General features: G+C 46.6%; 2 protein-coding genes across 5 annotated transcripts in view; both read right to left on the bottom strand.

The window, feature by feature from the left end:
• Nucleotides 1–3,200, bottom strand: part of LOC310716794 (vascular cell adhesion protein 1-like) — a 6,777-nt gene extending 3,577 nt beyond the window's left edge. Inside the window, exons 1-3 of the mRNA XM_083524233.1 lie at nt 3,045–3,200; nt 1,078–1,347; nt 637–969 (exon numbers count right to left, since the gene is read on the bottom strand). Coding sequence (XP_083380359.1) covers nt 637–969; nt 1,078–1,347; nt 3,045–3,108 — 667 coding nt within the window. The 5' untranslated portion in view covers nt 3,109–3,200. The remainder of the gene's footprint in view (nt 1–636; nt 970–1,077; nt 1,348–3,044) is intronic.
• Nucleotides 3,201–6,264: 3,064 nt separating this feature from the next.
• On the bottom strand, nt 6,265–14,085 carry utp18 (UTP18 small subunit processome component). 4 transcript variants are annotated; one of them, XM_083523222.1, is made up of 13 exons: nt 13,385–14,085; nt 13,159–13,280; nt 11,961–12,056; nt 11,822–11,889; nt 11,584–11,687; nt 11,372–11,497; nt 11,064–11,238; nt 10,875–10,975; nt 10,677–10,767; nt 10,448–10,571; nt 10,176–10,350; nt 9,032–9,174; nt 6,265–6,400 (listed from the first exon to the last, which is right to left on the bottom strand). In XM_083523222.1, exons 1-13 carry the CDS (start codon nt 13,595–13,597, stop codon nt 6,376–6,378), a joined length of 1,563 nt encoding a protein of 520 aa, XP_083379348.1. In that variant the 5' UTR covers nt 13,598–14,085; the 3' UTR covers nt 6,265–6,375. The 4 variants fall into 4 exon arrangements, with proteins under 4 accessions (XP_083379348.1, XP_083379345.1, XP_083379346.1 ...); XM_083523219.1 differs by having other exon boundaries at nt 13,159–13,283; nt 13,385–13,746; XM_083523220.1 differs by having other exon boundaries at nt 11,584–11,681; nt 13,159–13,283; nt 13,385–13,746.
• Between the last annotated feature and the right edge of the window lie 1,860 nt (nt 14,086–15,945).

The raw sequence follows: 15,945 nt of genomic DNA, 5'->3' as shown, positions 1-15,945 counted from the left end.
ACAGAGAGAGAGAGAGAGAGAGAGAGAGAGAGAGAGAGAGAGACAGAGAGAGAGAGATAGTGAGAAAGAGGGAGCGAGACAGAGAGAGAGAGAGAGAGAGAGAGAGAGAGAGAGACAGAGAGAGAGAGATAGTGAGAAAGAGACAGAGAGAGAGAGAGACAGAGAGAGAGAGAGAGAGAGAGAGAGACAGAGACAGAGAGAGAGAGATAGTGAGAGAGAGACAGAGAGAGAGAGAGAGAGAGAGAGAGACAGAGAGACAGAGAGAGAGAGAGAGAGAGACAGAGAGAGAGAAAGAGAGAGAGAGAAAGAGAGAGAGAGAAAGAGAGATTAATCCATTCATTTCTTGATACATTTGCAATCGAATGTGCAACTAAGGTTTTAGTTCGCTCTCTATCTCTCCACATGATAGCTGCATTTGCTCCATGCTACATCTACAGTTCTGTAACTAAGTTTAGCTCCTTCACGCCTCCACAAGCAATCAGTCTACCGAGACCTCAGCCCAAGTCAGATACGGTCCTGAAGGTCCTGAAGCTAAATACTGTATAATTAATGCTAGGATGGCTTGATCTTGGTGTATCTGGTGCTAATGCTAATGCTAGCTACATGTTTACAGATGTGATGATGTTACACACTCACAGTGTACACTGATGGTGATCGGTTGTGATGGGAACACGAGTGTTTGGTGGAGATGCAGCACAGCTGTACACTGATACTGCACTCCATCATCTTTACGGCTGGGGGTCACGTGTAAGACTGCGGTTCTGCTCACGTTCTTCATCTGTTGTTTCAACTCTGGGAAGAAGGTTTGATTGAACTGTGTGAAACTGTTTTGTTTGGGATCTGCTCTGCTCCAGCGTACACTGAGGTTACATCCAGGACCAACATTTTTAACCTCACACCTCAGCTCTGTCTGATCTCCTTCAACCCACACATCAGATACAGAGCTTAGATTAACACTGTCTGGCTCCTCTGGAACACACACACACACACACACACACACACACACACACACTTGTAGATTATGAAAACTGTGTACAGGAAGAATGGAATCAGATGGTGTGAGATGATGGTACTCACTGTAAATGGTGAGATTTAAATTAGTCTCACACTGAGAATCTTTTACAGTGAAGAAACATCGAACTCCTCCAGCTTCCTCCCATTGCACCAGATTGTCCACCTTCCACATCACACTCATCCCAGTGGTTTTACTTGGTTGTGATGATTTAGATTCCCATCCCAGTATGAAATCTCCATCAGGTTTGTTTGGTATGGAGCAGTTCACTTCAGCAGGATCTCCAAACTGCACCATCAGAGTCTCCGGTGTGACAACAGGCTTCACACAGGATTCTGTGGAGAACATCAACAATACTTTGCCAGTCAGTATTTAATTGTGTATGTGTGTCACTTGGTTCAGAAGTTTTATTTTCCTGTGCTCAAATCCAACATGCAGGAAAAGTCGGATTGAGTGTAAAACAGTAGCATCATGAAGACATTCAATTAAATAAAAAGATAAATAAAAAGTTGAATATAAACTCATGAAGCTGAGATAAAAGTCCTGGTGATCAGCAGATAGAAGTCCTTTGTGACACTTTCTGTACTGTTAATTGATCCGTTTCTGTATCTCCACCCTGGTTCTTCTGTTGCACACTGTTACCCCTCTATCTGCAGAGAGTTGTGTATTGAATGGAGACGTCACTCTAGCAGGTTCTGATATTCAGAAGATCATGGCTGATGTCTTTCCTCCTTGACGTTGTGTTAATACACACCTGAATCCTCCAGACCAGGAAACTACTAAAACTTGGGCTGTAATAGATGTGCTCACACTCACTGATGTTCAGTAGCATTTATTAGCATCATCTGGCTGAAATGTAGCCTCTTAGATCTTATAGAAGCAGGAAGGACCAGATGATTTTTTATAAGGACCATTTTATTATGTCCTCATACTTAAAGCAAAGAATTGACACAGGGTGTACTTTCTTCTCCAGACTGTATATAAGTCTCACCCTGCAGCTCTTTCATTGCCCTGCATTTGTTTCTCCTGGTCTTTGTTGTCTGCTGCTTCTCCAGATGATGGCAGTGTTGTTCTTGTTTCAGGTCAGTATGTGTTCTGTTTTATCATCATCCTTCACATCAAAGAAAAGCTGCACTTCCACATTCACTAGTGTTTAAAGCATTAGTGTCAGTTGCAGCGGAAACAAAAAACACAAATAATTTTTATATACTCAAACATTTATGCAGGATTATAAAACTGCTTCCTGCTGCTTTGCTTCATAATTCATTCCTCCAGTAGATATTTGTAGAATATTTATATATATATGATATAACTGTTAAAAGTATAATCTTTTTATTTAAATCATAATGAGGTGATTAATGATCTATTGGTTAATCACTACTCCTGATAAAGCTGATCAGCTAAAACACAGCAATAGCAGGACTCTATCAGCACAAATTAAACACTGACCTGTATAAAGATCTCATCAATAAGCCACCTGGTGCTGTACAGAGACTCGCTGAGTCTGAATGTTAGAGATTTGAGATGTTTGTGTCGGTGGACTGGAAAAGTGGTTTATATTTAACTAGACGTCAATAACTCGGTTCCACTGATGATTTACATCAACCGGGGAACCACCGGGGCACCGAGTGGCAGCTTGAGCGGTTTGAACTCACCGTAACCACTGAACTACTCAGACATTCAATCCAATAATCAAAAAGAAACTGTAGAGAATAAACTTCCTCAAGCTTCATATTCCAGGTGTAATTACAGAGTTTCACTTCAGGAGAAAAATGTCCCATGAAACAGCAAAGATCTACAGAATCTACAGGATCTACAGCTCTATCGTAAATCTACTCTCTTCTGGTCAGGGAGGATTCTAACTTTGTATGTCTACTTAGAGTTATATTTATATTAAGTGTGTAATCCAGTGTACAGTGTAGATTTATACATTAATAGAGACTCAAAGCACTTCTGTACGTCTCTCTGGACACGGACGTCTGCTACATGCTGTTAATGTACAGGATCTTTAAATACACACTTTTCTGCTTACCTGTGCATAAATATTGTCCATACAATCCCACAAACAGTGCGGTGAGTAAAACACACACTGCCATCTTAAAGCAGCAGGAAGATCTCCAGAGTCCAAACTGACTAACTGAGTTCTAAACACCTCTGACCACTCCCTGACACACACACACACACACACACACACACACACACACACACACACACACACACACACACACACACACACACACATCATTTCCTAACTCACCCTCCCTGACACACACACACACACACACACCACACACACACACACACACACACACACACACACACACACACACACACACACACACACACACACACACACACACACACATCATTTCCTAACTCACCCTCCCTGACACACACACACACACACACCACACACACACACACACACACACACACACACACACACACACACACACACACACACACACACACACACACATCATTTCCTAACTCACCCTCCCTGACACACACACACACACACACCACACACACACACACACACACACACACACACACACACACATCATTTCCTAACTCACCCTCCCTGACACACACACACACACAAACACACACACACACACACACACACACACACACACACACACACACACACACACACACACACACACACACACATCATTTCCTAACTCAACCTCCCTGACACACACACACACACACACACACACACACACACATCATTTCCTAACTCACCCTCCCTGACACACACACACACACACACACAAACACACACACACACACACACACATCATTTCCTAACTCACCCTCCCTGACACACACACACACACACAAACACACACACACACACACACACACACACACACACACACACACACACACACACACACACACATCATTTCCTAACTCACCCTCCCTGACACACACACACACACACACACACAAACACACACACACACACACACACACACACACATCATTTCCTAACTCACCCTCCCTGACACACACACACACACACACACACACACACACACATCATTTCCTAACTCACCCGCCCTAACACACACACACACACACACACACACACACACACACACACAATCATTTCCTAACTCACCCTCCCTAACTCTCTCTCTCACACACACACACAAACACAAACACACACACATACAGTGTGTGTGTGTGTGTGTGTGTGTGTGTGTGTGTGAGTGTGTGTGAGTGTGTGTGAGTGAGTGAGTGAGTGAGTGTTATGAAGGGTGAGTTAGGAAATGACGTGTGTGTGTGTGTGTGTGAGTAAGAGTTAGGGAGGGTGAGTTAGGAAATGGGGTGTGTGTGTGTGTGTGTGTGTGTGTGTGTGTGTGTGTGTGTGTGTGTGTGTGTGTGTGTGTTTGTGTCAGTGGTGGGCCGTGTATTTGGTATCTGGGCCTTTAGTGAGGACGTACTCGACTTAATCCACCTCTATATAATCCTCTATATACACCACTATCACATCATGATTATATAAAACCATCAATACAATACAAACACACAATATAACAACACGTGCATTACATCTGGAGGTGAAAACCATTTTACTACACCAACAAACCCAGTTACACTCCAAACCTCCACACTACAGCCACAACTGTGCACCTACAACATCTGGAGCAGTTCACAATCAATATTTGTCTAAAGAACAAAATTTTTTGTCAAAAACTGTTTTACCAGTCGAACTCGGCTGTAACAGTTTCCCTCTGAACAACCAATCAGAGGACGGAACAATGCTGACGCTATTCTGGGCCAGTGATCTGCTCTGTGAGGAGAATCTGAAATCTGATTGGATAAAGAAACAGAGCTTTTGGTAATATTCTCTATGGTAAAAGTCCAGCAGTACTGATTCTGAAGGTTCTGAGCAGATTAGATTCACATAGAGACTGAAATCTGATTGGACAAAAAATCCATCCACACACACGTGCTGAAGCAGTGCAGCCGAGAGAAACACTACAACATGAAGAGAAGAAACTGATGGAATAAATTAATACAGTTTCATGGAACAAATATTAGAGTTTATGTTGTCAATGTAGGTCAGTGCTTCTGATAGTGTTCAGACCAGTAGAGAAGTGTTTACTGACCCTGACTGCCCAACACTGGTGTGTGTTTGTGTGTATATACAAATGAACATTAGGGTGTAGAGATGATGGTGAGTCTGATCTGCTAAAGGTTGGACATGGTTTGAAGGAATGATTATGGCAGTTAAATGTAAATATTACATATGTAATTGTAACTTGGTCAGTAGGTGTCGCTATAATCAGGTTCATTGCCCTGCTGAAGATGCTGAATAAGTTTTGTCAGTGTGCAGCCTCACCTTGAAAGGTACCAGAGTCTAAAGAGAACCTCATCCTCAACGCCGAATGTCCATCATTACAGTTCCATCAGTGTTGAGGTTATAAAGTGTTCAGTAACGTTTACATGCAGAACTGTTTATACAAACAGTGATCCTGAGCACATTGTAGCAGACTGTTCATATTAATTACAGCCCAGATCAGGGTGTAAGTCGGAACAAGATTCACTCAGGCAGCAGAACTAAAACAGTTCCATAACTGTGGGGTTTATAAGAGAAACATCTGCCCCCTGCTTCACTGCTTGGTCTGAATGTTCCTCAGATTCTCCACAGTGCTTGGGCCCATAATGATAATACTGCTACTACAAACCTCTCAAGAGTTCAGTGTCATGTGCCAAAATACACAACAAACAATGGCAGTGCGCGCGCGCGCACGCTCGCACACACACACACACACACACACACACACACACACACACACACACACACACACGTCCAGGAATTTTGGCAGCAGCAGTTTCAGGATTATTTTTCGGACTGTTTTAATAGAATGGGACGTGCATTAGATGTGTGTGATTAGTGACTGCTGAGTCTCAGGAAGGATATCAGTAAAATACTCCACCCTCACACACAATGTGGAACAGGGGTTTTCTTTACAAATGTTACAACACCCAATCCTCCTACATCCAGTCAGCTACACACACACACACACACACACACACACACACACACACACACACACACACACACACACACACACACACACACACACGCCACGGCTGCTCATCAGGGACAAACACACACCTTCACTGTTGTTTTCTGTAAAGCTGCTTTGAGACAATGTCTGTTGTGAAAAGCGCTATACAAATAAACTTGACTTGACCAGAAATCTAATATAAGAAATAAACACATCCTGTCTGTGTCAAAAACACATTTTATTAATGGTTGTAATGTCGTGTGTGTGTGTGTGTGTGTGTGTGTGTGTGTGTGTGTGTGTGTGTAGGTCCTGGGGGTGAAGTACACGTCCTCAGAAATTTTTATAATGCAGCAACCTAAACACAGAACAAAACAAATAACTGTTACTATAAATAACCAATAACACCATGCACACACACACACACACACACACACACACACACAATCGTGACTTGACATAAAAGCAATGAGTAAGAGTGCCCCCTACTGGATAAACACACACACACACACACACACACACACACACACACACACACACACACACACACACACACACACACACAGAGAGAGTGATGTGAACTAAACTTCAGGAGTTTTTTCACTGTCCAGACGAGATCAATATCATATTGCAATATGAAGGAAAAAAACGTTTTTGTAAACATTTAAATTACAGGTAAAATACGCACTTTCCATTTATATAATTTTATTTCATTGTAAATAATATAAACTACAGTTAATGTGAGTGTATGTACGGGAGCTCGGTGTGGGGGAGTGGGAGCTCGGTGTGGGGGAGTGGGAGCTCGGAGTGGGAGCTCGGAGTGGGAGCTCGGAGTGGGAGCTCGGAGTGGGAGCTCGGTGGGAACTCGGTGTGGGGGAGTGGGAGCTCGGTGTGGGGGAGTGGGAGCTCGGTGTGGGGGAGTGGGAGCTCGGAGTGGGAGCTCGGAGTGGGAGCTCGGAGTGGGAGCTCGGTGTGGGAGCTCGGAGTGGGAGCTCGGTGTGGGAGCTCGGTGTGGGAGCTCGGTGTGGGGGAGTGGGAGCTCGGTGGGAGCTCGGTGTGGGGGAGTGGGAGCTCGGTGTGGGGGAGTGGGAGCTCGGTGTGGGGGAGTGGGAGCTCGGAGTGGGAGCTCGGAGTGGGAGCTCGGAGTGGGAGCTCAATGTGGGGGAGTGGGAGTTTGGTGTGGGGGAGTGGGAGCTCGGAGTGGGAGCTCGGTGTGGGGGAGTGGGAGCTCGGTGTGGGGGAGTGGGAGCTCGGTGTGGGGGAGTGGGAGCTCGGAGTGGGAGCGGGAGCTCGGTGGGAGCTCGGTGTGGGGGAGTGGGAGCTCGGTGTGGGGGAGTGGGAGCTCGGAGTGGGAGCGGGAGCTCGGTGGGAGCTCGGTGTGGGGGAGTGGGAGCTCGGTGTGGGGGAGCGGGAGCTCGGTGTGGGGGAGCGGGAGCTCGGTGTGGGGGAGCGGGAGCTCTGAGTGGGAGCGGGAGCTCTGAGTGGGAGCGGGAGCTCTGAGTGGGAGCGGGAGCTCTGAGTGGGAGCGGGAGCTCTGAGTGGGAGCTCGGTGTGGGGGAGTGGGAGCTCGGTGTGGGAGCTCGGTGTGGGGGAGTGGGAGCTCGGTGTGGGGGAGTGGGAGTTCGGTGTGGGGGAGTGGGAGTGGGAGCTCGGAGTGGGAGCTCAGAGTGGGGGAGTGGGAGCTCGGAGTGGGGGAGTGGGAGCTCGGAGTGGGGGAGTGGGAGCTCGGTGTGGGGGAGTGGGAGTTCGGTGTGGGGGAGTGGGAGTTCGGTGTGGGGGAGTGGGAGCTCGGTGTGGGGGAGTGGGAGCTCGGTGTGGGGGAGTGGGAGCTCGGTGTGGGGGAGTGGGAGCTCGGTGGGAGCTCGGTGTGGGGGAGTGGGAGCTCGGTGTGGGGGAGTGGGAGCTCGGTGTGGGGGAGTGGGAGCTCGGTGTGGGGGAGTGGGAGCTCGGTGTGGGGGAGTGGGAGCTCGGTGTGGGGGAGTGGGAGCTCGGTGTGGGGGAGCGGGAGCTCGGTGTGGGGGAGCGGGAGCTCGGTGTGGGGGAGCGGGAGCTCTGATTGGGAGCTCGGTGTGGGGGAGTGGGAGCTCGGTGTGGGGGAGTGGGAGCTCGGTGTGGGGGAGCGGGAGCTCGGTGTGGGGGAGCGGGAGCTCGGTGTGGGGGAGCGGGAGCTCGGTGTGGGGGAGCGGGAGCTCTGAGTGGGAGCTCGGTGTGGGGGAGTGGGAGCTCGGTGTGGGAGCTCGGTGTGGGGGAGTGGGAGCTCGGTGTGGGAGCTCGGTGTGGGGGAGTGGGAGCTCGGTGTGGGGGAGTGGGAGCTCGGTGTGGGGGAGTGGGAGCTCGGAGTGGGGGAGTGGGAGTTCGGTGTGGGGGAGTGGGAGTGGGAGCTCGAAATGGGAGCTCGGAGTGGGAGCTCGGAGTGGGGGAGTGGGAGCACGGTGTGGGGGAGTGGGAGCTCGGTGTGGGGGAGTGGGAGCTCAGAGTGGGGGAGTGGGAGTTCGGTGTGGGGGAGTGGGAGCTCGGTGTGGGGGAGTGGGAGCTCGGTGTGGGGGAGTGGGAGCTCGGTGGGTAGGGGCACGGGAGCTTGTGCACTTTTGCAGTGTTTATGGTAAATCCTTTCGAGTTCCACGCTGCAGTCGCCTGTGCACACTTGTTTGTTGCAGGTGTGTGTGAGTGGGTGTTTAGTGCTCTATTAATCAGGACTGTTATAATGCTGTGTGTTTGATTACTAATGCCTGTGTAGTGAGGAAATGGACACAGTAGTGTTAAACATTCAGTCTGGACTCTGGATCATTAATAGTGTGGAGAACCAAACGGAACAAAACAATATCAATGTATAACAACGTCCACAGTTCAGCAAAACCCATATCATAGCGCGCGCACACACACACACACACACACACAGTTAAAGGGTGAGTTTAGGGGTAAGTGTAAAGATGGTGTGTGTGTGTGTGTGTGTGTGTGTGTGTGTGTGTGTGTGTGTGTGTGTGTGTACCTGAAGAGTAGAGCTTGTCCTTTATTGTTAGCAATGGAGTAGAAGCCGCTGTGAGGTGAGAAATCAACGCTCTGAGGTCTGAAGATGGTTTTATTGCGGAACAGAGGGAAGTTGGAGAAAACGTTGAAACTGGGAATGTGGACCTGCGCATGCACAAACACACGTTTGACCTCATTTGTATAATTTTCAACATTGTACATTAATTCTGAAGAATCCAGTCTATAAAAGAACACATCTGGAATACTGTAGTAAACAAAAACGTATTAAAGAACCCAGTATATGTTTTATATTTCATGCCGCTCTCTCGTCAGATTCATGAGGTCATCACGTGGAGAGAGTTCCCAGAGGTGTTGAGTTATTAGCTGTTTTTTCTTCACTCTCTGGTCCAACACATGCCAGACCATCTTACCTGGGTTTAGATAGCAGAGACTTTTTAAGTGTAGATGTGGGGATAGTGGAGACCAGATGATCTGATGCAGCACTCCATCACTCTCCTTCTTAAACAAACAGCTCTTACTGAACATAGAGGTGTGTTTGGGGTCATTGTTTTGTTGGAAAACAAATGATGCTCCCACTAAGTGTAAACCAGATGTGATAGCTGCATGTCGCTGCAGAATGCTGAGGTACCCATGCTGCTTAAGTGTGATCCTTTATAATAAATCACCAAAACTCCTCCACACCATCACACCTCCATGCTTCACAGTGGAAACCACACATTCAGGAACCTTCCGTTCATCCTCTGTATGTCTAACAAAGACACACCACTTAGAACCACATTTCCCACGTTTGGACTCATCGGAACAAAACAGTTTTCCACTGATCTAATGTGTTTCTGGGCCCAAGAAAGTCTCTTCTGTTGTTCTTCTGAAATTATGGTTTCTTTGCCACAATTCAACCATAAAACCACACACAGGCTCCTCTGAACAGTCTGATGAGGAAATTTGTCTGCCACTTCAACTCCGAGAAACATTTACATAAGTCAGAGGCTGGTAATTGTAATGAACTTATCCTGTGCAGCAGAGGTAGCTCAGTCATCTTTTCCTGAGACAGTCCTCATAAGAGCCGTTTCATCATAGCCTTTGATGGTTTTAAAGACTGAATTTAAGATATACATTTGAAGAGTGTGTGTGTGTGTACATCTCACCAGGCGTGTAGCTTCATCCTCAGAGCGAGAGGAGATGGACAGGATCTCGGAGGTGGAGTTGAAGCAGAGTGATGTTGCAGCTGTCAGCAGGTTCATCACACACTTCAGAGGTTTAGGAGACACACTGTCCACACACTCCTTCTGAGAGTAAATATTCACCACACCTGACTGGGACCTAAAACACACACACAAACATTTTACTCGGAAATATCACAAGAATTGTGTGTGTGTGTGTGTGTGTGTGTGTGTGTGTGAGAGAGAGAGAGACTCACCCACAGGCCAGGTATCTGTCATCTTTAGACACAGCGAGAGACGTTGCAGTCACACAGCCGTCATCTACAAACCGCTTCACACACTTACTGCTCCTTACATCCCATATAAACACCTCACCTTCCTCTGAACACACACACACACACACACACACCTTAATACCTTTTATACCGACACACTGATCACACACACACAGTTTATTTTACATACACACACAAACAGGTGATGTACCAGAGTTGGTAAAAATTTTACTGCCATCCGAGTTGAACGCTGCTGCACACACACTGCCATTAATTTTTACACTGCGCACCACCTCCTTCGTCTAAAACACACACACACACACACACACACACACACGAACAGAGAGACAGAATCAAATACAAAGAGAGAATAACCTGTGTGTGTGTGTGTGTGTACAAACTTCTGTACCTTCATGGTCATGAGGTGGAGGAACCCTGAAGAACCTGTGAGGAGCAGGAACTGTCCATCAGGGGAAACTTCAAACTCCTTCACTCTCTGTTCATTCAGACCTGTGGGGGATGGAGATTGTGATCTCTCTCACTCGCTCACTCACTCACTCACTCACACGAGATGTTGAAGCGATGTTGAGGAGCTAACCTCTGACCCTGGGCACAGGGATGATTTTCCCCTCCATCATGTCGTAGATGTAGAAGAGTTTGTTCCTCATGCCTGTGGCCACAACCTGCTCTCCATCAGTGCTGAAACACGCCTTGTTCACTGGGAAGTTCTCTAGGTGGATGCTCTGGATTTTGGGATTGGTCTTCCCATCCACCTGAGACAGACGGGGGTGGGGGGTTGGTTACATGCTGCAGCACTTCCACCTGATTGGCTGATTAGAGTCAGTCAGTAATAACCAGTATGCTGCAATTCCCCAACAGCTCCACTGGGGGTGCTGTGCTGCGTACCTGGAACAGGGAGATTGTGTGGTCGAGGCCGGCGGTGAGGAGCACCTGAGCAGACGTGTGGAACTGCACCGAGGTCAAGCGACCTTCACCCTGGTTAGCATTGTTAGCATTCAGACATTTCTTTATCTGGAGAGAAACAAAAAATGCAATGACATCACAGAGCACTGGCCAATCAGACAAACCCCCCACCCCCACCCCCACCCCACACACACCTTTATAATGCCTTTAGGGAGAGTTTCAGATGCAGCAACATAATTCCCTGTCCTCTTCAACAACTCATCATCATCATCATCATCTTCATCCTCTTCATCTTCACCTGAGAGGTGGACACAGTAGTGAAATCTGATTGGTCAACCATTCTTCAGATCAGAATCAAGAGGAAGAAGCAGTGAGAATGTGTGCATGTGCGTGTGTTTGATTCTGGATCACATCCCAAACATGACCAGTTACCTTTCCTCCTGCTTTTCTTCACACTGGTCTCCGCCCAGGACGGGACTCCGCCCATCGCCTTCTGGAACCTGATGGAGGTGAGACAGGTGAGTGTGTGTGTGTGTGTGTGTGTGTGTGAGTGAGAGAGGGAGAGACTCACTGCTCTTTGAGGCGCTGCTGCAGTCTGTGTGTGGACATGGATGTCTCAGTGTCACTGCGAGTGAAGTCTTTCCGGAAACGGTGCGTCATGTCCACACTGAAAACACATTTTATTATTTATTTTTTCATTTATATATTTATTTTAGTTTAAACAGTTCTTTTCTCTCAGACAGAAAACACTGGGTAATTATTAAGCAATAAAAAAATGTTTTATTACTTAATCACTTTGCCATAAGTATCAATTTGGTATTAATACTTAATTTAGGTATTATGACAACAACCGGTACACTGTGCATTATACAGTGTGTTACTCTGTGTGTGTGTGTGTTACACTCTGTGTGTGTGTGTGTGTGTGTTACACTCTGTGTGTGTGTCTTACTCGGTGCATTACATTGTGAATTTTTTTTTTCTTTTTGTGCCTTACTCCGCCCACTCATGTTACAGTGCGTTACTCTGCGTGTGTTTCTCGTCGTGTTACTCCATGTGTGTCTCTCGACGTGCGTTACACAGTGCATTAGTCCGCGTGCGCTACGCAGTGTTACTCCGCGTGCGCTACGCAGTGTTACTCCGCGTGCGCTACGCAGTGTTACTCCGCGTGCGCTACGCAGTGTTACTCCGCGTGCGCTACGCAGTGTTACTCCGCGTGCGCTACGCAGTGTTACTCCGCGTGCGCTACGCAGTGTTACTCCGCGTGCGCTACGCAGTGTTACTCCGCGTGCGCTACGCAGTGTTACTCCGCGTGCGCTACGCAGTGTTACTCCGCGTGCGCTACGCAGTGTTACTCCGCGTGCGCTACGCAGTGTTACTCCGCGTGCGCTACGCAGTGTTACTCCGCGTGCGCTACGCAGTGTTACTCCGCGTGCGCTACGCAGTGTTACTCCGCGTGCGCTACGCAGTGTTACTCCGCGTGCGCTACGCAGTGTTACTCCGCGTGCGTTACGCAGTGTTACTCCGCGTGCGTTACGCAGTGTTACTCCGCGTGCGCTACGCAGTGTTACTCCGCGTGCGTTACGCAGTGTTACTCCGCGTGCGTTACGCAGTGTTACTCCGCGTGCGTTACACAGTGTTACTCCGCGTGCGTTACACAGTGTTACTCCGCGTGCGTTACACAGTGTTACTCCGCGTGCGTTACTCCACGGGTTTGGAGGAACGTGTCTCTGTATCAGGGGGAGTATTATGGGATGTGTGAAAACACTCACTCTTCCTCCACTTCATCATCATCATCCTCCCACACGGCTTTCTTCTCTGTGGGGACATGAAGCCTGGCCTCGTTCTCCGTCTCAGACTCGCTGTCCTCATCCTGCTGCTCCTCATCACCGTGCTGCTCACACACACACACACACACACACACTTAATAAAGCAATGCATGGTGTGATGGGGTGTGTGTGTGTGTGTGTGTGTGTGTGTGTGTGTGTGTAAACAGACCTGTAAGCGCTCCAGCAGCTCCTCCTCAGCCCCGAACACCAGCTCCTCCAGCAGCTTCACGGACTCATCCTGTTCTCCTAAAACTCTCAGCTCCTCGGTGTGTTTCTTCCTCTTCTGTTCCTCACGCGCACATTCTGCAGGAGAAGCTCCTTCCTCTAACAGAGCTCTTTTACCTTTATAACGCGCTTTCCCCCTCTCCATCTCGCTCTCCATCTCTCTCTCTACCTCTCCGCTTTAACACCGCTTATTAATGTTAGCTCTACAGATGATCTAAATATGTTCACTCACTCTCACTCACACACACACACTCTCACACAACATGCGCCTGCTCTCAACACAGCATGGCTTCACTTCCTACTTGATGACCCACGACCCCGGAAGTGTTCTGGGTTTGTACTGTTAACGTCTCCAACGCGGCCATGTTGCTTCTAAGTAGTGACGTAAAGATCGAATCATTTTCGTGACTCGGTTCTTTGAATCTCTTTCAACAAAATGAACGTATCTTTTTTTAATCTTTAGATCATTTCGTTTCTTTAATCGAAATAAAATAAAATGTTACGTTTACAATAAGCAGATCACCAACACTACATACACCCACACTGGTCACACAGGATAAAGAATCTACTTCAGGACTTTTGTTTAATATACAGCAGCAACAGTGTGTGTGACATGGGGCTGAAGTGATGAGCGACTGTTCTTATCATTCTTATAATGCAGAACTTATGGATATGATGCAGGATAATAATTAATGTCAGTTGTTGATGAGGGTTCAGTTTTCCAGTGAGCGTAGTATCATTTGCAAATTTCAGGAGTTTAAAATTTGGGTCACTGGATGTGCAGTTGTTAGTATAGAAGGAGAATAGCAGTGGGGAGAGGACACATCCCTGAGGAGCGCCAGTCTGAATACTGAAGGTAACACCACCCAGTCTTACCTGCTGTTTCCTGCCTGTCAGGAAGCTGTGATCCACTGACAGATGGCAGGGGGTATAGTGAGCTTTAGGAGTTTGGAGTGAAGAATTTCGGGGATTGTTGTATTAAAAGATGAACTGAAGAATCCGGGCATATGTTCCTGAGCAGTCAAGATGTTGCAGAATGTAGTGCAGCCTCATGTTACTGAGTCATCCAACAATCTGTTTGTTAGATTTAAATGTATATATATATATATATATATATATATATATATATATATATATATATATATATATATATATATATATATAAATAACTGCATAGCGTCTGTGGGTGTCATGTGTCGAGAGGTAAACTACTCAGTTCTGTTTTCTGCTGTATACAACCTATGGAGATTTTGCGTTCCTTTGCTCATGTGCATCCAGTAGAATATGATCGACTCACTCTTTGAGACGACTTGTTCTTCTGGGTCATTTCATAATGAACGAATCCTTCAGTCACGACTCGTCACTACTACTCACTGACTCAGTTAGATCTCAGCTCTCTGTAGATCATTCCTTCTGAACTACAATCAAGATCATCAGTTTATAATCCACACCTTCAGGTCAGAAGAGAGTGAGAATGTTTATTCCCCCATTGGTATGAGCTCTTAAATAACATTCCATAGAAAAATATTTGGACTCTGCCTTCTGAAGATTTTATTACTAATAACGTCAAGTGTGTATCTTATAAAATACTAAATCTCTTCTATCCTCTTTAATATAAACAGATTTCCTGACATTGATCTGATGTTGTTACTGTGCTGCTGAAGCTGAATCTGTTCTTCAGCTCCTCTGGGAATGAATTTATTCAGCTGTGTTTTGGAACGAGTTTTACATCCTTGTCTGTGTCTCTTCATCAGAGTTTCTGTTTGTCAGCATGATTTTGATATAAACCAAACAAGACAAGTTTTTAATAAACATTTATTTTACTTCTTTTTTAACTTTCTCCAGCGACTGCATATATTATTAATATACTTTTATACTTAATTTTCATTTTTTTCATATTCTTTTTCTATTTTCATGTTTAGATGTTGGAGTGTGTGTAAATGTGTGTGAATGTGTGTGTGAATGTGTGTGAATGTGTGTGAGTGTGTGTGAATGTGTGTGAGTGTGTGTGAATATGTGTGAATGTGTGTGAATGTGTGTGAATGTGTGTGAGTGTGTGTGAATGTGTGTGAGTGTGTGTGAATGTGTGTGAGTGTGTGTAAATGTGTGTGAATCTGTGTGAATGTGTGTGAGTGTGTGTGAATGTGTGTGAATCTGTGTGAATGTGTGTGAGTGTGTGTGAATGTGTGTGAATGTGCGTAAATGTGTGTGAATGTGTGTAAATGTGTGTGAATGTGTGTGAATGTGTGTAAATGTGTGTGAATGTGTGTGTACGTGTGTGAACGTGTGTGAGCATGTGTGACTGTGTGTGAACGTGTGTGAATCTGTGTGAACGTGTGTAAATGTGTGTGAGTGTGTGTGAGTGTGTGTGAATGTGTGTGAGTGTGTGTGTGAATGTGTGTAAATGTGTGTGAGTGTGTAAATGTGTGTGAGTGTGTGTGAATGTGTGTGTGAGTGTGTGAATGTGTGTAATGTGGAGTGTAAATGTGTGTGTGTGTGTGTGTG

The sequence above is a fragment of the Silurus aristotelis genome (assembly GCF_946808225.1).
Source record: "Silurus aristotelis genome assembly, chromosome: 21".
NCBI lineage: Eukaryota > Metazoa > Chordata > Actinopteri > Siluriformes > Siluridae > Silurus > Silurus aristotelis.
The sequence above is the reverse complement of the archived record's forward strand: the minus strand, read 5'-3'. Positions and strand labels throughout refer to the sequence as shown.

Bases quoted from the DNA above. Each gene is read 5' to 3' on its own strand.
- utp18 (XM_083523219.1), bottom strand. From the start codon at position 13,597: ATGGAGAGCGAGATGGAGAGGGGGAAAGCGCGTTATAAAGGTAAAAGA. The intron at 12,057-13,158 runs GTGAGTGTTTTC...ATGTGTTTTCAG, and splicing joins GATGATGAAGTGGAGGAAGA to TGTGGACATGACGCACCGTT. The intron at 11,890-11,960 runs GTGAGTCTCTCC...CACCTCCATCAG, and splicing joins CAGCAGCGCCTCAAAGAGCA to GTTCCAGAAGGCGATGGGCG.